The sequence below is a fragment of the Pholcus phalangioides genome, unplaced genomic scaffold (assembly GCF_987345545.1).
Source record: "Pholcus phalangioides strain wild (caught in Gottingen) unplaced genomic scaffold, Ppha-v1.0 ptg000042l_1, whole genome shotgun sequence".
NCBI lineage: Eukaryota > Metazoa > Arthropoda > Arachnida > Araneae > Pholcidae > Pholcus > Pholcus phalangioides.
The window spans coordinates 274,223-299,187 of NW_028301628.1; the positions used below are offsets into that span (position 1 = coordinate 274,223).

The following is a 24,965-nucleotide window of genomic DNA, read 5'->3' on the forward strand; positions in this document are numbered from 1 at the left end:
TGGTGCGTACAAATTACGTTGAGGACTAGTGATGTGCGACATTTGCGTTTCATTCCCTTTGATTTCTAATAGCTAAAAAACCGTTCAAAAGGGTTTTTTTTATTATCTCCTAATTATAGGTATCAAAATCCTATTTCATAGTTGTACATGAATTGCCATATTCAGTGCGTGAAGCGACACTGCAGATGAAAGGGGAAAAAAATTACAGTTGACAAAAACAAAAAAAATCTTTGCAAAAACTGAATTTAGTACCATCTGGTGGTGTTATATGTATGCAAAATTACTTTACCAGAAAATTACATTCTGTATGCAACAACCTAATATTTGTTTTCAATGTTCTTCCTGAAATATAGTATACCTCATACATAATCATGTGTTTGATGCATGCTGACATATTGGAACATTCTAGCTTATGTTAGGACGATATTTCACCAAACTAAGATATTTCAAATATGTTTGCTTTGGATGAGAGGATACTCGATGGATTGTAAATAAAGATACTCGGCAGCAAATAGAAGTAAGCATGAACCCTGTCGATCAGGAAAAGTTTGGTTTATTGCAACCTCTGGTCGTGAATTTGGCACCCTTTGTAGTTCGGCACCAGAACCCTCTGCCCTTCCCTAGTTACGGCCTTGAGGATACTATATTTGGAGTTTCTGATGCTTACTTTGTACTTTTTGGTTATCTGAACCACCATTGGCACATTTTTTTTCTGACTAGCATTACTTTAAGGTAGAGTTTGTTTACATCAATGTCAGTCTGTATCAGCAATATCATCAGGAACATTCTATCAGAGCCTGGCTGCAAATTCAACACATGGCAAGCCATGTTTGTTGACATGAAAATGGCTATAGTTTAAATAGCCCTAGTTTCTCAACCTCTTTTTGTCCCATCACCCCTTTCTTCAGAAATTCTTTTCTCCCATCGCAATCTAACTCATAGGATCCTGTTACACCCATAGTTTCTACCACCCCCCTGGTGGCGTTAACACCCTTGTTGGAAATCACTGGCTTAGCCTAATAAAAATATCCCATATCATGAATTTGCTTCCATCTATGGTTTCAAAATAGTGCTAGTTGAATTTTTCGTCTCTTTTCTAAAAAATTGAACAAAAATTTTTTTTTTCTTCCTTCTCATGGAGTTCTTGAACTTTCATCTTGGACAGATGGCAGCAAAACCAAGTATTTTGACACAGATTTCAAATTGCATTAGTACTAGGCTGACTATATTTCCCCAGGAAACATGCAGGGATTTCGGATCTCTAATACGAAAAAATACTGGCAATTGCCACACCAAAAATAATGTAAAAGGTCAACAAAACCGCTAATTGTGACAGAAATATCTGAAAAATTACCAAATGATGAAAAATAAAGCTCTCGTAAGCAGATTTAAAGGTCAGAGGGGCATTATGAAAATATATATACAATGGATCCCACACTTAAAACGTTCTTTCGCAGGCAGGGCTGTCTTCAGAGTATCGCGAGGTCCCTACCGAGGCTGGAAATATATACTTTCTACCAGTTTGACATGTTACTCGAAAATGTTAACCCGATCTAGTTTTAATGAGGTCCATGCATTAAGACTGAACTGCTGGCAGGACTTCTCAGGGCAGACTTTTTCTTAGAGGCTCCCTCAAAAAAAAAAAAAAAAAGCTATTGTGCAAAATAAGTATTTTTTGTGGAGTTGTTACTGGCCTGTTTTCTCTATTAGTACGACTTACTTTCATGGTCCCAACTCTCGCTAATACTCATATTCTAATGTGTTCCATTCACATAAGATAATATCCATAATTTTTATCTCGTGCTCATCTCCATTAATTCAAAGTAATGAAAGAACATGAAATGAACAAAACGAAAATGTTTATTCGGAATAAACATGAATTACACAAACAACCTCTCCACACAAATAGTCCTAATTCTCTAAGAATGAAACAAATTCCGTTAATTTCGCCAACCGTTCTTCACTTGGTGATGGCTCTTCAGCACGGAGATCTGTTGATGAAATTAAAGCATTTGTATTAAATATACACTGATTTAATTTTCACAAAAACAAAATAGCATTGAATGGGAGAAGGACAAAGTTTGATTAGCTGATCGCTTCTATATTGTAGCAGCAAACTGATCGTTCGGCGAGTCAAGAGTTTTTAAAATCAAAGCAAGAATATAACTACGCAGTAACCCCCTGGATATGCTAATTATATACAGGGTGGTCATAAAATAATTTTGCTGATATACAAGCTCCTAACAGTCACAAAAATTGATAAATGCAAATGAAATTCAAAATATGTACTTGAGAATGAGAAGAAAAACAAAACCTCTAAATGTCGCTGGTTTGGCTTGGCAGGAATGAAATTTCCCTTATCAACTCTTTTCAAAAGTTTTGCACAGGTTAATATCTAGGGCATGATTTCGTGCAAATCCAACAGTGTTTTGTTATCAATTGGGCAACAAACCTCATTTCTTGTACAGCCAAAACAGCAAGTTAACATCATTATATTGGCTTTTTACTCATATTTTAGCTTCAAATATCTAAAAACAAATTTGGGTACGCTGAGGCATAGACACGGCCACCAGTTTTGCTTGAATATGCTCTTTGTGCCTTAAATCGTGTGGTAAGTAATATACAACAATTGAATTGGTATAATCAAATTTGTCTTTGGAATAGCTAACATACGATATCTCTCAATGCTGTTTGTTTATGTTGTGAACCTCTCAGATATAAGACAATTTCATTACGAAAGAGGGCCACATGCAAGAGAAATTGAAACTGGGAGGGGTATCATTGGATTTGCTTTAATGATATCTACCCGCAGACATAAAAAGCATTGACATATACTGAATATTTCCTGAGACGAGCATTTAAATTATTTTGTTACACAACTTTTTGCAAATGCACCAAGTACTGTCAGATGATTTAGAAGACATAATCAGATCGAAAACTTGCACTCTTTTCAATCTGCATCATAGCTCCTATATATATATATATAAAATGGGGCATTACTGTATGTTGCAGTTTGAAAATGTTTTATTTTATTTAACATTCAAGATTGATCTTAGAACATGCACACAAACTTACCATTCTTCTTGGGCCTCACAATGTTGGCTTCTCCATCGATTTCCCATCCGAGGGTCTTGATAACTGAAAAAAAGAAATTACATTAATCATTAAATACGCACAAAATAATAACAGGCATTGCAATACACACATTTACTTACACCAAATACAAAGCCACAACAGACAAAATGCCCAACGAGGTGGCACAGAACTTGATAACAGTTTAGGAACCAAGTGCATTTCTTTTGCCTAAGCTAGTAATTAAGCATAGAACATTTTAGATGGCAATATCAATTTTTTAGTCTCCACCCCACCTGGGATTTGTCAAGTTCTCATACTGCTACTTCAACATACACACGCCTCGTACACATTCCTCTACGAAATTTCTAACAAATCGGTACATGCCAGAATGTGTATTCTGGTAGTGTATGTATATAATGTGGTATATTCCTGAGTGTGCGCATGGCCTCTAACGTATTTATGTGCGAGTTGCGCTTGTTTCACATTCCTGTTGGTGCAGCCATCTACTTTCCCATAATTTGAAGTGAAGATGGTAAATGCTTGAATTCTGAAATGAAAATCTTTATGTTAAGTAAGTATCATGTTGTAGTACTTGCTCTCCGAGGAGAGACTTTTCAAAAGGAAGACTGCAGGGCCGTAACTAAGATTTTCGCTGCCCCACACCTTTGAAGTTATATAATTTTGTATCAGTGTTCTTTGTTCCCACCTAAAACTGCCAGCCCCCTAAATTCTGCCACCCGAGGCAGTTGCCCTGCCCCCCTCTAGTTACAGCCTTGAAGACAGGCTCGCATATTTATACTGCATACATAGGTGCCCAAAGCTTCCAATTTACCCAGAAGCCTTCAGACTGTTTAGCCTTCTTTAAATCTTCCAGTCAGAAACCAAGTTCTTTGTAATAAAGGCAACTGCAAATCACGGTGAATTAAAATCAATTCTTAAAGAAAAAGTTTGGCATGGCAAAATATGTGAGATAAATATTCATAGAGTCGACGCTCGTTTTTACGAACCTTTAATTTACAAACTATACACTAATTTTAATGAACTAATCTTATGGTCCCAAATAATTTACTATTCCTTGAAATGCTTTTCCCAATGCAAACTTTCGATTTTACGAACTATTTTTCACGTCCATACGGGTTCATAAAAATGAGCGTTGACTCTATAATTATTTTGTGAAATTTATAAATTATATACAAATACAAATACAGCGCCACAACAGGCAAATTGCCCAACGAGGTGGCTGACTTAAGAACATCATGGATCCCCGAGCCCCTACCTACTACTGCTACACCACACATGCACCCCCCCCCGGAACCCCCCAACGAATCGGTACATGCGGGAATGTGCGTGTACGTGTAGTGCAACCTGACGTAAAGTTTTGTTTCTGTGTAATGCTTGTTATGTGTAGTGCCGTCATCTGCCCCCAGTTCTACTAACTATGAGTGAAGTGTTATGGTTGAATGATTAACCGTTGTAGGACTGTTGCTCTCTGTGGCGAGACTTTTTAACGGGGAGATCGGCTCGCATTTGCGCCTTGAAGTTGGGAACCACAGAAAACCAACTTCAGCCAACCACCACTGTGGGGTTCGAACCCGGATCCTCGCATCACGAGTCCGGCATTATAACCACTCAACCACCACAGCGGCATGAATATAAATAATCTTTAATTTTAGTGAGGAATGAAAATTCAAATGGGTTTCATCAAAAATACAGGAAAAAACAGCACATCTTAAAAAAAAATGGGATTGCCGTAATTAGGAAAAACACAGAAATGTCCCATAAAAATTTCAGAGATCTTTCACTCGTGCATCGGTGCATATGAATGTATGAACACCAGGACTCTGCCACGAATCTTGGTTGCAGGATGAGCCCAGTGGCAGAGTCTGGAACAAAGTGTGTGTACCTAACAGTCTGACGACATATCTAGTGTTGGGTCTGATTTTCAGTGCTGTCATTTATATTTCAAGTTGCGAGTGAAGTGTAATGATTAAAATATTTGTACCCTTGTAGGCCTGCTGTGAGACTTTTAATGGGAAGATCGGCTCGCATCCATACCTTGAAGGTGGGAACCACATAAAATAAACTTCAGCCGACCACCACTGCACTGTCTGTGGGGTTCGAACCCAGGTCCTCACACAATACAAGTCCATCATGACCACCACAGTGGCATAGGTCAGTGCAAGGGAAAAAACGCCTAAGAGAGTGTTATTTACCTATATCTTTGACTGGTGGTGCAGAAAATTGTCTTATAATTGAGGAAAACCAGAGAATGTATGAGGGTGAGATCACTAATTATATGGTAATCCCATTAAGTCCCTCAAAGACTTAGCTAGACGCTCATTCTGAGAATCCAGGCCCAAACTCCATTAACAGCATTTTAGTGGTCGGCTGAAGTTGGTTTTCTGTGCTTTTCCAACTTCGAGATGTGACAGCCGGTGTCCTAATTAAGAAAAAGTCTCTCTACAGAGAGCAAGCAGGCAGACCTTCAACATGATGCATAACATGGAAATTCAAGCATTTACCAACTTCGATTCAAAATACGGGGAAACAGATGGCTGCACCAGCAAGAACATGAAACAAGCACAATTCTGATGGCATAAATATGTTAGGACTTGAAACACACTTTCCAGCAGGTATCGATTCATTAGAAATTCTGCATGAGGTGCGTGTACGATCAAATAGCAGTAATCCCTCAAAGAATTTTCAATTTTCCTTTTATTTGCAAGACTTTTTTTTTGACGAAGTATTTAGTCACGTGACAAACGACAGAATTTTCAGGTCTGGGAACTGGCACCTATGCACATATCTGATGAGAACAACATAAAACACATCTAGGCCGTGCCTCATATATAAATTATACCAGTCAAAGGGTTAAAAAACATACCAGCTATCTTGATGTGTGATGAGACTTTAATGGGGGATATACCACCCAAGGAGTTTTGAGCTGATCTTTTTGACAGCTATACATAAATGTCTGAGTTGGAACCAGGATTAAAATCTAATGATCATTCAGCTTCTAGAAGCAACAATTGCAGAGTATTTGTCTTTTCCGAGGCCTACATAATCTCTTATGAAATTTACTGTTGTGGCGCTATCTAGCCAACATCTGAATTTTTAACACTATGTTACGGTAGTAAAATTGAAAAGAAATAGCTGCGATGAGAGCAAGATTTTAATTTAAAGAAATTAAAATATTGCTTTGTCTGATATTTTTTCTTGTGAAATCAGAATTCAGTTATATATATATTTTTTACAATATCGATCACGGATCATCATGCACAGAACTTATTATTTCAAATATACAAACCTTCTGCACACTCGTCCGAAGGCAGGCCGAGAAACACTGGAATATGATCACAGCTGATCGAAGAATAAGCCTTTGACAAAAGCTGGAGAGCTCTGTTCCTCGTCTTGTCTGCGGAAAAACAAAACAAAAACTGAATATAAATTAATTTTCTCAAAACATCACTTTTTTTTTTTAAATCGGCTGAATTTTGATGCAAATACAGCTTACAAGTCAGCCTGATTTTTCAGTGACAAAAATAGGCCAAACTTTGAATCAAATTAACTTTTAGGCAACACATGCGAAGACAACGTGAAGGGAGGTCATTTTCCTCACTTCAACATACGTGTTTCTTGGCTACACTGCTGTACTAGTGTGGAGAGGGAAATTCTTCCTGGTATGCAAATTAGTCTAGATGGCGCTTGGAGCACTCTAACTTGTATACGGTGCAGTTCCTTCTGTTTGACTGCATTTGTGATTCAACGTGAGCACTGCTGGTGTGCTAGGAGTTCTCCATCCCTAGAAGAAATCTGCCAAGTCATTGCTGAGATCTCTGAAAAATACCTGCCAATCGGACTCTGATCTCATTGCCACTGACCAGACCCCACAGATTTGTTGCTGATTACTTATCGTCGCCGAGTGAACCCTACTACTTGTTGTCAAAAAGACTGATTGTTGATGCTTTGACTCCGAATTTCCCAACTCATGGAAAAAGGTGATAAACTTTTCTGTTCAGAACTTTTTTGATTGTTAGGGAACCTAATAAATTTTTCATTGTCGATGCGTCTTTGCCGGGTCACTCTTGCAGCAATGTGTACAAAAACCTTAATGCAGTTGAAACGTTGCAATATGCACTGGTACCGATTATGTATAATTACCATCTGATATCGGAAAATATGATAAATCTGTCCCATTGCCATGATAAGGTTTATTATTTAGATGACTGTACTCGTGAGCCATTCTGAAACGGATATATACTGTGACTTAACAAATTTTTCTGAACATTACCCCCAACTCCTTTTTGATTAATTCTCACATCTGATATTGATATAAAAACCCCCTATTTAATGAACTCCTGTTCAACAAATTCTTCGATTTAACAAATTATTAATCACAAAATCATAGTTTTAATCATGAAATTCATTAAATGGACATTCATTATGTCAGGGTCAGATTATAGCTATTTATCAAACATGCTACTGCGACTCAATTGGATTTTTTTTAATATATTTATCAAATTTACCAGGTACACTTGGGTGTTACGTGTATACTGGTAAAAGTAATACCAATGATGCTCGAGTATTATGCATAACCGCCACCAGTAAAAGTGGTAAATTTATTAAACTTACTGAGATGATTGGTAATTATGCATAATAAGCTAATCTTCGTACCCAAGTGCTGTTGGTAAATTTGATAAATGCGAAAAAAGATCATTTTCTGGTAAAAGTGATAATTTTTTACCATTTATCAAATTTACCAATGACACTTGGGTATTATATATAATCGCGATAACAGTAATATATTTTCTTGACATTCATAAAATTTACCCATGACGCTTGAGTATCTCCTGTAGAAGTGATAAATTTATTAAACTTACTGAGACAATTAGCAATTATGCATAATAACTGATTTATCACATTCGCCATAACATATATACACTGAAGAGCCAAAAAAACTGGTACACCTGCCTCATATCGTGTAGGGCCCCCGCAGAAGTGCCGCAACACGATGTGGCATGGACTCTACTAATGTCTGAAGTAGTGCTGGAGGTAATTGTACAATTTCTCCCCAGCGCGGCCCAACCCGCAAGGGTAAAAGGCTTATATCCCTGGAGGGACAGAGCCTGGGCCGTGACTGGTTTGTTGGAGGTAATTCACACCACGAATCCTGCAGGGCTGTCCATAAATCCGTAGGAGTAAGAGGGGGTGGAGATCTCTTCTGAACAGCACGTTGCAAGGCATCCCAGATATGTTCAATAATGTTCATGTCTGGGGATTTTGGTGGCCAGCGGAAGTGTCTAAAGTCAGAAGAGTGTTCCTGGAGCCACTTTGTAGCAATTCTGGACATGTGGGGTGTCGCATTGTCCTGCTGAAATTGTCCAAGTCCGTCGGAATGCACAATGGACATGAATGGGTGCAGGTGATCAGACAGGATGCTTACGTACCTGCCAGAGTCGTATCTAGACATATCAGGGGTCCCATATCACGCCAACTGCACATGCCCCCATACCATCACAGAGCCTCCACCAGCTTGAACAGTACCCTGTAGGGTCCATGGATTCATGAGGTTGTCTCCATACCCATACACGTCCATCAGCTTGAAGCAATTGGAACCGAGACTCGTCAGACCAGGCAATGTGTTTCCAGTCCTCAACAGTCCAATGTTGGTGTTGTCGGGCCCAGGCGAAGCGTAAAGCTTTGTGCCGTGCGGTCATCAAGGGTACACGAGTGGGCCTTCGGCTCCGAAAGCCCATAACGATGATGTTTTGTTGAGTGGTTCGCACGCTGACACTTGTTGATGGCCCAGCATTGAAATATGCAGCAATTTGCGGAAGGGTTGCATGTCTGTCACGTTTAATGATTCTCGTCAGTCGTCGTTGGTCCCGTTCTTGCATGATCTTTTTCCGGCCGCAGCGATGTCCTAGATTTAATTTTTTACCGGATTCCAGATATTCATGGTACACTCGTGAAAATCCAAATTTCATCGCTACCTCAGAGATGCTATATCCCATCTCTCGTGCGGTGACTATAACACCACGTTCAAACTCACTTAAATCTTGATAACCTGCCATTGTAGCAGCAGTAACCGATCTAACAACTATGCCAGACATTTGTTGTGTTATATAGGCGTTGCTGACCGCAGCCCCGTACTCCGATTGGTTCCATATCTCTCTATTTGCATAGCATTCCTGTACCAGTTTTTTTGGCTCTTCAGTTTATATTACAGGTAATGAAGTCATGGAACTGGCAGGCAAGTGTTGGCCTGGAATTCATTGGATCACTCGCGAACAGCAAAATAAAGAGAACCTTTTCCAGTTATAGGAAATGGGTTAAACTCGCTGATCCACAAAGCAAAATATTCTTGTGAACAAACTACCCGTGTCTCGACAGACTGTGCATCATAGGTGACCAAGCTTAAACACTCTCAAAATCTGTGCGTAGGATAGAATGACCGATTATAATAATTGACTATGTCAGGGGTTCTCAAACTTTTTTTCACCTGCAGCACCCCCCTTTCTCTAATAGATCCTTAACCGCAGCTCCCTAGAGCAGTCTTCCGTAATGCATCGCTTCTGCTGCGCACACTTTGAGAACCCCTGGGCTATGTCGTTTCTCAGTAAGACATTTCAAACAGGCCAGTCTTGAAATTGAGGAAGCCCATGAGGCTCTATTGTCAGGATCAAAAAAATAAAGGCTTTTAGATTACGGGTCTGATCAACTGCCTCCCAAATCAAAACTCCCAATTTCTACCATTGTAAATATTTGCAAACATATTTTCATAGTTAAAATAAGGATGCCAAAACCCTTTTTTCCCCAAACTTACCACTGATGGCGGCCATTATAGGCTTCACGTGTTCAGACCACTCTTCCGTGAGCGCATCATAAACGGTGGGATCCCGATTCCACAGCTTTTGTCCAACCTGCCATAACTTTGCTAGTTCTGGATTTTCCTATGCAATTAGGAAAGAGAAAAATAAAACAATGCTCATGTACTGTACATCATAGCATGTGCTAAATATTTTACGATTAAATGACACAAAACAGCGAACCACAAACAAGCAACAACGAATATTACCTCTTTCACAGATGTTGGAATTCTCTTCCACAGAAACCTTGCATTTGTCCTTTAAAGAGAAGGAGAAAAAAAATGGTGCTGTAATGAATGCTGATTTGTTCATCGAACTAATTAGTTGCATTTGCTTCCAGGAAAAAAAAAATCAACAATTTTGGTCTTTCAACATTCAGATCTCTGCCAAAGACTGCGACTAAAACTACTTGACCTTACATGCACATTCCTCTATGGAATTTGTAATGAATCGGTATATGCCTGAATGTGTGTGTTATGAGTGAATGTATGCGGCCGAAAAGTATTAATGTTGTCAGAATCGTGCTTGTTTCGTGTTGTTGCTGGTGCTGCCTTCTCTCTTCCATATTTTGGAGTAAAGATGGAAATACTCGAATTTTCATGTTATGTCAGTATCAAATGTTGTAGGTCTTCCTGCTCTCTGCAGAGAGTGAGTTTGAATGGGAGACCGGCTCTCACATTCAAGCTCTGCCAAAGACTGCCCTGTTAGTATGCACGCAAAAGACATTTTGAGATGAATAGAGAAGAAAACAAAAGCTCTCATCAGAGGTGGCAATGGGCGAGATAAGTCTATATATACTCTTTAAAGTAGTCAACGTAGAGTATATAATACAAGGGTGCTGAACCTTTTTGGGAGTGCGTGGCACTTCACTGATTTGGGAGCTTGTCGCATGTCACTTGATTTATCTGGAAACGCGCCTTGAGCCACTTAAATGATCTTTCATTTCATTTCATTTCATTCCGTGCACCGCCCAGGCTCTATCGACCATTGTCAATTTTAGCCATTGCCCGGATGAGGGGCTGGGCGATGTCGGGTGCTTTATTATGCATATAAAATATAAAATACATGACATTGAATATAAAAACACATTATTAAAAAAAAAAAAAAAAAAAGTATATACAGATTTAAATATTTCTATTATACAATTTATTCCGATGAGCTGTTCTGATGTCCTTTCCAGCTTTATTGAGGTCCTGGACCCATGTCTTCCCTCATTGGCTTGTTGGCTAGTGTGAGCCCTTCGTGTCACATTGGTCCAACCAGGTGCCAGGTCCTTCAGCATGAGGGGAGGGGGTTGTTCGATTATTCAAAAGCTCCTCAGCTTTTGGTTGGGTGCTTCACAGTTTAAACACTGATCATTGGGACTTTGTTTCTTGATTACTCTTTCACTGGATCATTCTATTTGAAGTCAGAGTCTTCCCATATTTCGACCGCTTCTTCTCTCTCCGATTGCTCTCCCTCTGTGTCGTATTCTTCGTCTTCTAATTCTTCTATTTCCTGGGAGAGTACCCTATCGACGCTGTCTTCGGCTTCTGCCCTTGCTCTCAGTCTTTCGCTCCTCCTCAGTTGTTGCGTTTCATGTGGAGTCTGGATGGTCTCATCCCTCTTGGTGTGGAGATGTTCCTGGTTGGCCTCTAGGAATTTAACCAGGTCCTTGATGGCTTCCATTGCTTGTCCATCTCTCTCCATCCTTTTGAACCATTCATGCTCCAACTGAGGGAGCGGCTTAACCAGGTGGAAATCTGAGGTCTTTTCGCACTCTGTTGCGTAATGCAATGGGCTTCCGACTCCTCCACACAGGCACTTGTCATTGTTTGAGATCCCGAAGCGGAGGAAGTGGGTGGGGAACGGCCCGTGGCCCGAGAAGAATATCGTCTTCTCTCTGCTCCAAGATCTCTCTCTCCACTGTATTTTGGGCAGGACCCTATGGATTAACTTCCCATGTGTGGCGGGGTGGTCCCAGAATTTCTGCCACTCTCCAAGGATGTGAATCTTTATTATCCTTTTTGCAGTCGCTGCTGGAATCTTCTTTTCCAGGAGGATCGTACGGCTCAAGGTTGCTGCCTTGGCCAATCGGTCCGCCTCCTCGTTCCCTTTTTCTCCGACATGGCCACGAACCCAGTTCAACCAGTCACTTAAATGATCTATAAAAATTCTCTCTATGAGCCGCTTAAGCGAACTGTAAACATGTTTTGGCCACTAAAGTGATTTTGCATCAACCACTTAAGTGGCCGTTGTGGTGGTTGAGTTGTCATAGTGATGGACTCGTGTGGCGAGGTCCCGGGTTCGAACCGTACTGTCAGCACAGTGGTGGTCGGCTGAAGTTGGTTTTCCGTATCTCCCAACTTCAAGTCAGATTGTTAGGCACACACAAAGAGACTTTCTGCACAACTCACTAGGAACTAAATCGTCCATAGATGGTGATAGATCCGAGTTGTGCTCCGTTTGAAAGAAAGAAAGAGCCACTTAAGTGAACTAGAGGTATGCCCCAGGTCATTAAGTGATTTAGAAATGTGCTTGTGGTGGCTTAAATTATCTGGATATATGCCGTTGGCTGCGTAAATGTGCCACAAGCCACCAAAGTAATCTGGAAATGTTCCTCGACCATTTATATTTATTTGATAATCTTTTGTGGGCCACTTGAGTGGTTTGGTTATTTGTCACTTCATAGGGCTACATTTGGTCCACAGGTCATGGGTTGAGCATGTATGGTATAGTAGGATGATCGCATTTCGTGCACATCTTCAACAAACTTGGTTCAAGGAATACAACAAGACAGTTGGAATCTTTTCACAAGTTTTGACAGTAAATGCTCTGGACTTTTGACTGCCAGGTTTGCATTATATAGTATCACATTGCTCATAAATAGTAAATCATGTTTAGTATATATGTCAAGAATGTTTGTGGTTCACACAACTGGAGGAGCAATCCGAAATTGCCCATGTAACTGCCGATGCAACTAAATTCAATCATGTTATAGCGAGAATCAAATCCAACATTCTGAACTCAGTGTGCAATATTGATTGTGACCACAGGGTTACAGCAGCTCTGTGCCCTGAACGTGACCAAAGGTGTATGTGGGGGGAGAGCTCAGGGGATGCCTGTGTCCTCCCCAAGCTGATCAAAAATTAGAAAAATTAATATTTTTGTGAAAAAATACCCTTTATACTACATTAACCAATTTCTGTTAATTTTATTGCTCTTTGAAGGGTGGTAACTCCAAATTTCTTGGGAAGAAAATTTTTGTGCTCCTCTCGAAAGGTCAATCCTATGTACGCCCCTGCATGCGATCTCTCTAATATAAAATGCCAAGCACATTCCCCTCAGTCATAGTTTTTTTTCATTGCTGCTCTCTTCATATCCCACCCACATTATAAACGAGTTATCAGCAATTTTAGCGGCTGGGCTCGCATGTATGTGAAACCAATGGATATATTTATGGGGGCGGGAAGGCTCTTACAGCCCTAGTATGGCAAATTCAAGGAATGAGTCACTGAGAAAGTAGAATGGGGAGAACAGCAATAAAACCCTCTACCTAGAAAGTAGGGAACCAGGTCAGTGAGTGACTAAACGAATGTACGAGCACATCAGTGAGCAAAAGAGTAACCTAGAGCATGTGCAAGCATGTTAATGACCAAAAGAGTGACCAAGAAAGTGTGCAAGCATATGAGTGACTAAAAGTGTCACTTAAAGAGCATGTGAACATGGGAGGGACCAAAAAATCAGTATGTGAGTGACTAAAGGAGTGGTGTAGAGACACTGGCTTATTTACAGGAGCAGAAGCAAAGTGTGGGGGGGGGGGGGAACATTAGTGCGGCAAATCTGAGGAATGAGCAATCAAGAAAATCAAGCAAAAATGGGAGAAGGGCAGCAAAATTCACCTAGCCCACAGACCGCAAATCTGCCTGTGTGTGAAACTAAATAAGAACTATGCAAACATAGATTATATAATGATACCATTAATGCTCAACAGCATTTGTACTTACAAATCATTTTGCAGCAAATATATAGCCAATAGCTGAGAGTAGACGTGAGCGGGCGCTAAACCATTAGCAGCCTGAAATCAAAGTTAAAGGTCAGCAAATTAACTAATCCAAATGAAGACTACCATGTAAATCAAAGAACATTTGGTCTGTCTGAGAACCTAATACCTCAAGTTCCTGCTTCTCTAAATCTTCGGCTAGAGTATCATACTGATGATTCGGATCTCCACTGCCAACAGCATTAGGAGACGCCATTACCTATAGAAATGAAAAAAAAAATTAATTAAATTTGATCAATTCCACACCTTTTCAAGTATTTTCACAATTGCCAATACATTACCACTCGCTTCAATATTTGGATGTGCATGTGAACTGTCAACAAAAAACCGTGATCCAGACTGTACCCAGGTTTATTTTGTGTGTGTATGGGGGAGGTTGACATAATTTAGCAATTCTGTGAAAGTGGATGATTTTATAATGGTGCGCCTTTTGTTTCCTGTAAAATTTACAGCCCCTCTCAAGAGCTGCTGTGGTCATACTGATAGGGACCCTGGTGGGGGTTTGAAGTCCTATAGATTTAATACAGTGGTGGTTGGCTAAATTTGGTTACACATGCACACTACCAGCATAACTCATTCTGTAGTAGGGGGCCGTTCAAGTATTACACCATCATTGATGGGGGAAGGGGTTTTCCGATTTGCTGACTTTTGATGACAAGGGGGGGGGGAGAGGGGTTTGGATAATGCTTACGCCATCAACCAACCTTTATGAAAATATGAAATATTCTTGATGGCATCTTACTCGGTGAGCCGAAAACGAGAAAAGCCTTTCAATAGTATGGGGGCACTTGAAATAACATCCCCCCCCTCTTCCCACTATTGATAAGTGCCTACTGAGCCACTTTAGTGATCTCTAAATTTTTCCCAGATCCAAGTGATCTGGAAATGTGTCCAGGCCGCTTAAGTGCTCTGGAACTATGCCACGCATCACTCAAGTGATCTGTAATTATATGTCGAAAATCACTTAAATAATCTGAGAATGTGCTGCGTGTAATTTGAGTGATGTAGAACCGCACTGGGGGCCACTTAAGTGCTCGAAAACTATGCTACACTCAAGGGATCTCTAAATGTGTCACGGATTGCTTAAGTGTTCTGGAACTGTGTCCTGGGTCATTTAAGTCATGTGCCGCAGGCCGCTTAAATGCTCTGTAAATGTGCGTTTAGTTCATTTTTACAAAATTAGGTTTGAGGAGGGCAGGCCGCATCAGATAACCCCCAGGGCCATATTTAGCCAAGGGCCTTTATGCGATTTATCATTATATGGCTTAGAGAGTGGGTCGCAATGAATTTATTAAAGATAAATTTTTTGAGTTTATAGCCTTCAAATAGCATTGACATTAACAGAAATTGATTATAACGTATAAAGGTATTTTCTTCCAAAATTTCAATTAAAAAAATAAATTTTTGATCGTCGGGTTTACGTTTCTGATCCCACCAATGTGCATTAGGATTCAGAGGGGCAGAGCTGATGATGAAAATTTGCTGACAAGGGGGGGGGGAAAGTTCAGAGTTTTGCTGCAAGGGGGGGGGGGATCGAAAATACCTAAAAAGAAATTTGCTTACGTAATACTTGAACGGCTCCTAAACTGTCCATGGCGATAGACCAGAACTGTGCTCGGATAAAAAAAAGCCTGCCCTCCCCAACATTATTACTGGGGGGGGGGGGGAAGAATGAGTCACCGTATTTAGTTAGTTTCAATATTAGTCACATTTGATCTTTTATCAAATGTTTCATACGATACAGTTCACATGCCATGACTGCCATTGATGCGATTGCTATGCAAGGACAAAATAGAAATGGACAAAATAAACCTTTTAGGTAATACAATATGCTAGGTGAAAAAGGACAAAATGTGCTCCATCATGCTCCAGAATATCCTGGAACATATCCACGCAAGTCCATTAAAGGTCTGGACACACATATCCGCACCGTGCCAGTACCGCAGCTCGGGCGTCAGTTGGCCGTGGCTCGGCTCGTTCCTCTTCAGACCACACATTTCCGTGTGTTGCCCGTGTCGCTGCCGTATGCTGACTACTAGCTTAACGAAGCTGTGTAGATTGATTCAATTCTTAAACGCAGCCCCTTCAGTATAACCAAAATGGTCAGTAAATTAATTAACAAGAGTGATTTGGATATAATAGCCCTAGCGTAAATTAACAATAATTAATTGTTCTAAACATTTCTGTAAATAGTCTATACATGTATATTATTATTTTTTTTATCTATCTGTATATGTGTTCGTGTATGTTTTCTAAAGAAATTTTTATTTTGTTTTATTTTGGATTGACCTCTGATAGATTTTTTGTATGTGACAAACCCGCAAAAAAGGATAGGATCTTTAAATGCAGCTGAAAATAAAAAGATGGCCATTTGCTTAGTTTGACTGTATACATTCTCGTTTATAGTTTGGAGAGAGGAGATTATTTACGGAGTGATAAAAGAGAGGGGAGAGAAGAAAAAAAGTTATTATATATAAATTAAAACAATCTGTTGGGGATAACGGTACTCATAGGGGCAGGTGGTGTCAAATTCCGATAACACCTCCAAGAAGTGTATCTCAGCTCAGTAGGAGCATATTGTACAAAAGAGCGCGCATATCTTCTACTCTGTGTGTGTATGCGGAATCTTCTAAACTAAAAATTGGCTCCTCTGCTGATGGCAAATGGATATTAAAATCAATAACGATTGGGGGTGTTTAGTCTGCCGGGGCTTGATTCAATGATAATGCCTCTCCAGTATTCGATAATAATTTAAAGCACTCATTGCCAAAGTCCCAGTCGCTGAAATACCTTTGTCAGATATTTAGCACAAAGGTGCTCAAATTTTTGGAAGGTGTGGGCCACTTCATTGTTTTGAAATATTTCGCGGGCTTCTTGAGTTATTCAGAAATGAGCCTCGATCCTCCAAGATTATCTAAAAAGAAATGTCACGTGCCGCTTAAGTGATCTGCAAGTGTGCCGCGGACCACTCGAGAGATCTAGAAATATGCCACTAACCACTCAATAGGATAATCTGCAAATGTATCACGATCCACTTAAGTGAACTGGAGGTGTGCCGCTAGTCGCTCAAGTGATTTATGCTCAAGTGATGAAATATGCTTGAGACCACTTGAGAGGTTTGTTTTGTTTTTTGTTGTCACGAGCCGCATCAAATGCTTCTGAGGGCCACATTTGGAGCACAGGACATGGGTTGAGCATTTATGGCTTAACATGTTGCGTCTCATGTGAGTACCAAATTTAAAATGTCTCCTATATTTTCACATAAACAAAAATACCCAAAAATTTTCGAACCGTTTTCTATCTAATTTATATTCAAACCAAAACAATTATTCATTTATAGAGCATCAGAAATTCATCCCAGTTAGTTTTCCAAGTTTATGTTATTATTTTAACAAAAATCTCCCCGGCAAAATTTCGTTATATGCTATGAAACATAATTTTAAACTTGGTTTTGAGATCAAAGTTGTGAAAATGTTTATCCATATGTTTTCTACATATTACGTTAGTGCCACAGAACCGAGGCCAAATGCGCCTGAACAATTTCGGGGCACGAAAAATGTTTCACACCCCCCCCCCTTTAACAACATTTCATATATTTGTGGAGAGGAGGGAATCGGCATCATGAATGAATATACACGAACGCTAAGAAATACCCCATAGAAAAAAAAACTAACTACAAAAATGTGAATTAACAGAAAAAAATTGATGGGGGTAATTTCAAACTAATGTGAGAAACAGTTTCCGAAACTAATGAAAAATTTAGAATCGAGGGATTAAAAATAATTGGGAGAAATAATTTCAGAGAATGAGAGAGAGAGAAAATTCAGAATTAATAAATGAAATAATTTCGGAATAGATTTTAAAATTTAGAATTAACGGAAGAAATAATTCCATAACTATTGAAAATTCAGAATTAATAAAAGTAATAATGCGGAAATTGATTAAAATCAAGAAATAAACAGAATTAATAATTCAACAATTGATGAAAATTGAGAAGCGACATAAAATAAATGAGCTCTCTCCTTTTTTATAAAAAAATCTGCGCTCTCTCTCCCTCCCGAGACCGCACCGTCACCGTAAAAATATAAAATAAACTAGTTGGTGACGGTGCGGTGACGATGCTCGGCTACGGTGCAGATATGTGTGAACGGCTGCACTGCTTAGCAAAGAATTATTCTTTGACCGCGTGATGACCTACACTCGGCCGACGCACGTGTCGGGCACGGTGCGGATATGTGTGTCCAGACCTTTAGACAGATCTACCAGTGAGACAGCATTTTTTTTAACACTTAATGCCCCGATTAGTTCATAATTTAAAAGAGGAGGGGGAGGTTTATTTTATACATAGAATATTTATACAACAGAAAGGACCATTATTTATTTAAAAGAGTGGACACCTTAATGTTGTTTCAATGTTTAGTATAGAAAGTGATATTTTTATTATGCTTGTTGGTCTCGATTATTATGTTACCTACACTGACAATTTTTTTCGTAGTATCAATTGCAGCCCTGGCGACCTTCCGTCGGGCATGTTTGCCATCTAAAAAAGTGGCCAAAAAATCTTGAATCTCTGGATTACACGACAGCTGTTCCTTTACGGAAAAATACATGGGCATTGGCAACCCAAACATGTTTGACTCGTCACATGGGCCCTTCTTAATTCCCGCTTTGCCCCCTCCCTACTCATATAAAAGTCTCGTCTAACTTAGCCTCATGACAACAGCTGTGCTGATTTTGAGTGGTCATAGTGATGGACTCGCATCGTGAAGACCGGGGTTCAAACCTCACCTACGCCATAGTGGTGGTCAGCTGAAGTTGGTTTTCTGTGGTTCCCAACTTAGAGGCGCAAAATACGAGATGATCTCGTTAAAAAGTCTCGCCACAGAGAGCAACAGGCCTACAGCAATACAATTATTTAATCATTACACTTCACTCATAGTTAGAAAAAATTGGTGGCAGATGGCAGTACTACACATGACAAGCATTACACAGAAACAAACTTCACTTTAGGTTCACTATATATATATATATACACACACACATTCCAACATGTACCAATTCGTTACAAGTTCCGCAGAGGAATATGGATGAGGTTTCCTGTCCTGCTCAGCAGCAGTGCTGATTGCATATGATGCTTAAGAAAAGCTCATATAACTTATTCTAAGTGTAAAAGTAAGAATGACAACATGCTTTTGATTGTTTTAATACAGAGTAAGTTTTTAATATCAAAAAACCGGAACAGCTTTGGTATAAGGGACACTGCAACTTGGCAATTTTTTTCAGACGATAAGTCACCAGCGCCGGCGTGCTGTGTTCTGAGTTGCCATTGTTCTGCTGGGTTGTCATTGTTCTAGAATGATCTTTCTGTTAAAAAAACTACAGCCCGGTGGCGCTGGTTGTTGTTTTTCCCTGTTCCTAGCGCGTCTTTTGAAACGTTCAACTGCCATTTTTCAAACGGGTCAGCCGCAGTGTTTTGAATGATCTGAAAAACTATTGGGAGATTAGACCATTTTCCCTTCCTTCCGTATATATAATGTAATGTGTGGGTCGGATTAATTATTGGATATCTCTCAGGTTGTACCCCTTTAATATTTTCCAATATTTATTATTTTCTATATACAGGATGCCCCTGTATCCTTCTTATTTATTTTATTTAAAATAATCTGGATACCTGGAAAGAGAGTCTGGGTTTTAATTTATAATACATAGAATGTATTTATTTATACAACATGCAGGGCCATTGTTTATTTAAGAGTGGATACCTTATGTTGTTTTGATGTTTAGCCTTAGATAGTGATATTTTTATTGTTACAATTATGCTTGTTTGAGCGTCAATAGCATCACACAGCCTCATATCATATTTATAATTCAAATCTTGTTTCTATTTCTCTAGTGTTTCATATTGTTTTAATTATGGTTTTCTATGCTAGCAAATTTTTTTTTTGGTGCCCGTAATGTGTCTAACAGCCTTAGCGACTTTTGATGGGTCGTCCGACATGTTTGGCACCGAAAATCACTTATACCGAAGCTGTTCCGAAAAGCCTAATCTTGTGTATCTCCTACCACACATATTTTGAATAAACAGCTCTATTTCAATTAGGAAATTGAACACGGTTAATTGGCAGTTTAGATAAAATGGAATGGACCATAAACTTATACATCTGGTCTCGTTGTAAAAAAAAAAATTGCAAATAATCATTAATATTGTTTTGATTATTGTAATAAATTAGTGTTTAAAAATAAAACACAATATACAAAAAAGTAACTTCATCATGTCATCAACCTATTGTGTTCAAAATAATATCCAAAAACATTAATTTAAAATTGAATTATTTAGGTTTTTGATGCTTTCCATATCAAAAACTAAACCCTGATATAAAGGACACCCAAAAGTTCACATTTACCCTGCCTAGAACCCCAGGTTCAGGTTCCTACAGAGGTCAGTCCTGTAGGACAAGTGAGGATGTTTCTTGCTACAGGCCGCCCCTTTCCCACAAAATCTGCGCGGGGATCCCCTCCCCCCAACTTGATTTTCTAGCGCAGCGGTTCTCAACCTTTTTAACTCGCGGAGCCCTTTTAGAAAAAAAATTCTATGGCGGAGCCCAGAGTAGGGAAATTTTTTTTATTATTCATCAAAGTTATTGATTTATTTTTACTATTTAAGAATATTTATAATTATTATTATTTTTTAATTTCACTGTCTTTATTTTTCTTGAGCGGCCGCGGAGTCCCTGGAGAGTGCACAAGGAGACCTAGGGGCTCCGCGGAGCACAGTTGAGAACCACTGTTCTAGTGACTTTATCACGAAACTATTGTGGCTTCTTTTTCCCCTTTTAGAAATAGGAAACTGGCGATAAAATCAATAATAACAATAATGACCAACAAAATAATGATAATCAAAATAATAGTTTCTATCCAAATAATCAATTATGAGGCATTTAATAAAAAAATTTACCGAGAGAAAATTAGGTTGACTTCCTAAACCACCATTAAATGCTGTAATGAAAAGAATCTTTTAAAAAAGTAAACAATAACTTTATGGCGAGCGGTATGACGGACTGTCTCAGTTGCTGGGTCCTTCCATCGGCTATCGAAAAAAATAAAATAAAACATGATATGTATTATTGTGATTTGTTTTGAAATTAAATCTGTGCTTTTCAACTGATTAATTAATCAATTTTCACTTCAATATTGTATTGTATTTGAATAAAAGTTATATGAAAATTGTAAAAAAAAAAAAGTTGCATGGTTCAACAGATGAAACAATAGATGAAATTGTTGCTGTCATCTGTCGACGAAAATTGAAGGTTGCAAATTATGGAGTCTGTTTTCAGCAACAGATGGCAGCAGAAATTCTATAATTAATTTAAATTGCTAATTGTTTGGGTGACCACACGTCCTGTATTTTCCGGGACAGTCCCGGTATTTCTGTTTTTTGGCCGTCCCGACTTTTTGGCAAGTGTCCTGGTTTTTCCCGTATTTCACACGGAACCTACTTGAATTTTTATTCTTTATTGAAGTCAAAGATTGAAATTATTTTTCAACTCATAAATTATTTTAAGATAATTACAACTATGTATGGGAACATTAATCTCCCACATTTGCCTTGGTGAACGTTTTTTTTTCGTGGAATACATTTTAATCCACTGCAATTTGAAGTAATGCATCATTTTCCGCCATTGTGATTTTTCTGTAATTACAACAATATTTAGCAACTTTGTTTGGTTTTGGAAATAATTGGCAATGTCCCGTATTTTCTCGTATTGGGAATCCCGATGTCCCGTATTTCTCTCGAGAAAATATGGTCAGATTATGCATGGTTGAATGAAACAATAGATGAAATTGTTGCTGTCATCTGTCGACGAAAATTGAAGGTTGCAAATTATGGAGTCACTTTTCAGCAACAGATGGCAGCAGAAATTCTATAATTAATTTAAATTGCTAACTGTCATATTTAAGTATGGAATCTTGATTTTTTTTTTCGGCAACAGATGGCTGCAGACGTCCTGTAATTAATATAAATTGACAATTTCTTTAATTTAATTATGAAGTCTCGATTTTTTAGCAACAGTTCGCAGTAAAAATCCTGTAATTAATTTAAATTGCCAATTTCTATTGTATTTAATTATCGAGCCTCCCGATTTTTCTATCAGCAGACGGCAGCAGAAGTCCAGTAATGAATTTAAATCGCTAAATATTCCTGTTGTATTTAATTATTTGGTCTAGCAGGAGTCCTAGTAATTGATACAAATTGCTAATTGCCAATCATGATGCTTTTTTTTTATTGGCAGATGGCAGTAGTAAATATCATTTGTGAAATTAAATAGTGTTATTAAATATTATTCGTTGTAATATTATGAGTCTTAATATTAATTCAAATCGTTAATATTGCCATCCTATTCAATTATGTAGTCCCGATTTCTTCATCAAGAGATGCAGCAGGAGTGTTTTTTTTTAAATTGCTAATTGCCATTATATTCCCCAGCACATTGATATAGAACGATGTAGAGGTTTCGACACCGTTCGACGTCATTTCCGATATCGTTCAACGTAGAAATGGCATGCATTTGCCAACGTAGTTCACCATAAATTGAAATTTGGATTATTTAAAAGGGACTAATTATTGTGCAAGATATTCTCCATCAAAACGAAATGCTGTAAAAATGAGGACAAAACTATTTTAGAGGAAAAAAAGAAGATATTTTGGCGTTTAGTGAGTGAATATAACTTTACTATATCGTTCGATATCGGACGCGTAAGAATTTTCGACCTCTTTCCGACATTCGGTATTCATTCGACCTTCCGACGTCGAACCGGTATCGGTATGATATCCTAACGACATCGTTGTGCTACTGGGATTCAATTATACAGTTTCAATTTTCTAATTAACTGATGGCAGCAGGAGTTGCATAAAGCCGCTATGGTGGTCGAGTGGTCATAGTGACGGACTCGCATCCCGAACCCGGGTTCGAACCCCACCGTCGCCATAGTGGTGGTCAGCTGAAGTTGGTTTTCTGTGGTTCCCAACTTGAAGGCACGAATGCGATCCGATCTCCCCGTTAAAAAGTCTCGCCACAGAGAGCAACAGCCCTACAAACAGCACAAATGTAATTCAATCATAACACATCACTCACTTCCCTTCTGAAATATAGATGGCAGCACTGAAAAATCAAACACAGCACTACATATGCACTGAGACTGTTAGGTACACACACACAGTTACACCCTCGGGACAACTCACTAGGTAGTAAATCGCCCATAAATGGTGATAGACCTGAGTTGTGCTCGGTTTGAAAGAAAGAAAGGAGTTGCATAAAAACAGTTAATTATAACTAGTAAAAAAATACAGTTTCATGTAATTAAATTTATAACTTTATAAAATTTTTATTAGCAAGAAAATTAAAAAAAAAATTACACTAGTATTCATAAACATTTACCAAGCCGATCGAAATGACATTTATTTTTTCCGTTTCATAATTTATATGAAGAAATGCGTAAAGTAATATGAGATCAGGCTAGCGCAGTGGTTCTTAACCAGGGGGTGCGGGAGAGCATTTTGGATGGGGGAAGGGGGAGCGAGATGGAAAAAGCATTTCCATCACTATCTCTACGGTCGAAAATTTCTCCTTCGCACGGGTCACGCCTCCTTGAGCTGGCTGTTGAACTTCAAGAACCCCGAGGGTCAAGTCGCTCGATGGATACAACGGCTGCAGGAATACGACATGGAAATCCAGCATCGTAAGGGAGCATCGCATGGGAATGCCGACTCTCTATCGAGAAGACCGTGTCCACAAAATTGTCGCCATTGCCTCAAGGTAGAGGAGAAGTATGAGCCGGTGAAACCTCTAGTGAGACAGATAACATCACAAGTCTCAAGTGACGATCCATGGAGCGATGAGAACACCCGAAAGGCCCAACTAGAAGTTCCCGACGTACGACCAATAATGGACCTAAAAGAATCCATCGAGAGTAAACCAACGTGGCAAAACGTCGCCTCTTCCAGTCCGACGACCAAAAGATACTGGGCGCTATGGGATTCTTTGGAGATGAGAAATAGCGTGCTGTACCGCAAGTGGGAGTCGGAGGACGGGAAAACGTTCAGATGGCAACTCATTCTACCAAGAGCCCGTGTGAAAGACGTTTTGAAAGACTTGCACGGAAGCCCGACTGGTGGACATTTCGGCATCACCAAGACGCTCCAGAAGGTCCGTGAACGGTTCTATTGGGACAAGTCCAGGACAGATGTAGAAAGATGGTGCAAGAATTGCGACGATTGCGTCGCTCGCAAAGGACCATCGAAGCGCACCCGAGCCCGCCTCCAACGTTACAACGTTGGTGCACCGTTCGAAAGAATCGCCCTGGACATTACCCTTGGACAGTTACCCAGAACCCACAGTGGCCACAAGTACATACTAGTGACCATGGACTATTTTACCAAGTGGCCGGAAGCGTATCCCGTTCCTGATCAGGAAGCAGTGACGCTGGCTGAAGCTCTGGTGCGAAATTGGGTGTCTCGATTCGGAGTCCCCATGCTGATCCATTCCGACCAGGGAAGGAACTTCACTTCAGCGGTTTTCAGTGGGATGTGCAAGCTTCTATGAATGGAGAAGACGCAGACAACTCCGCTCCACCCGGAATCCGATGGGATGGTCGAGAGATTCAACAGAACCATCCTGAATCATCTCTCGCTCTTCGTGTCGAAGAACCAACAGGATTGGGACGCAAAGTTACCGCTTTTCCTACTGGCCTACCGAACTGCCGTCCACGAGAGCACCGGATTTTCACCGGCACAGATGCTGATGGGACGAGATCTTCGGCTGCCTGCTGTTTGGACGACCGCCAGATGCTTTTCTTCCACCGGAAGAATACGTCCAGGGACTCCATGAGCGCCTCGAGGACATGCATCGAATCGCCAGAGACAGGATCAACATCGGCTCCGAAAAGATGAAGAACCGCTACGATGCGAGGGCCACATCTCA

General features: G+C 39.6%; 1 protein-coding gene across 1 annotated transcript; it reads right to left on the reverse strand.

Annotated features, from left to right (window-relative positions):
• Nucleotides 1-1,842: 1,842 nt before the first annotated feature.
• On the reverse strand, nucleotides 1,843-21,057 carry CSN8 (COP9 signalosome subunit 8). The gene is made up of 8 exons (XM_089255189.1): nucleotides 20,942-21,057; nucleotides 14,096-14,185; nucleotides 13,931-14,001; nucleotides 10,154-10,202; nucleotides 9,902-10,028; nucleotides 6,383-6,490; nucleotides 3,076-3,138; nucleotides 1,843-1,991 (listed from the first exon to the last, which is right to left on the reverse strand). The coding sequence occupies exons 2-8, from the start codon at nucleotides 14,180-14,182 to the stop codon at nucleotides 1,912-1,914; spliced, it is 585 nt and encodes a 194-aa protein (XP_089111315.1). The 5' UTR covers nucleotides 14,183-14,185; nucleotides 20,942-21,057; the 3' UTR covers nucleotides 1,843-1,911.
• Nucleotides 21,058-24,965: the final 3,908 nt, after the last annotated feature.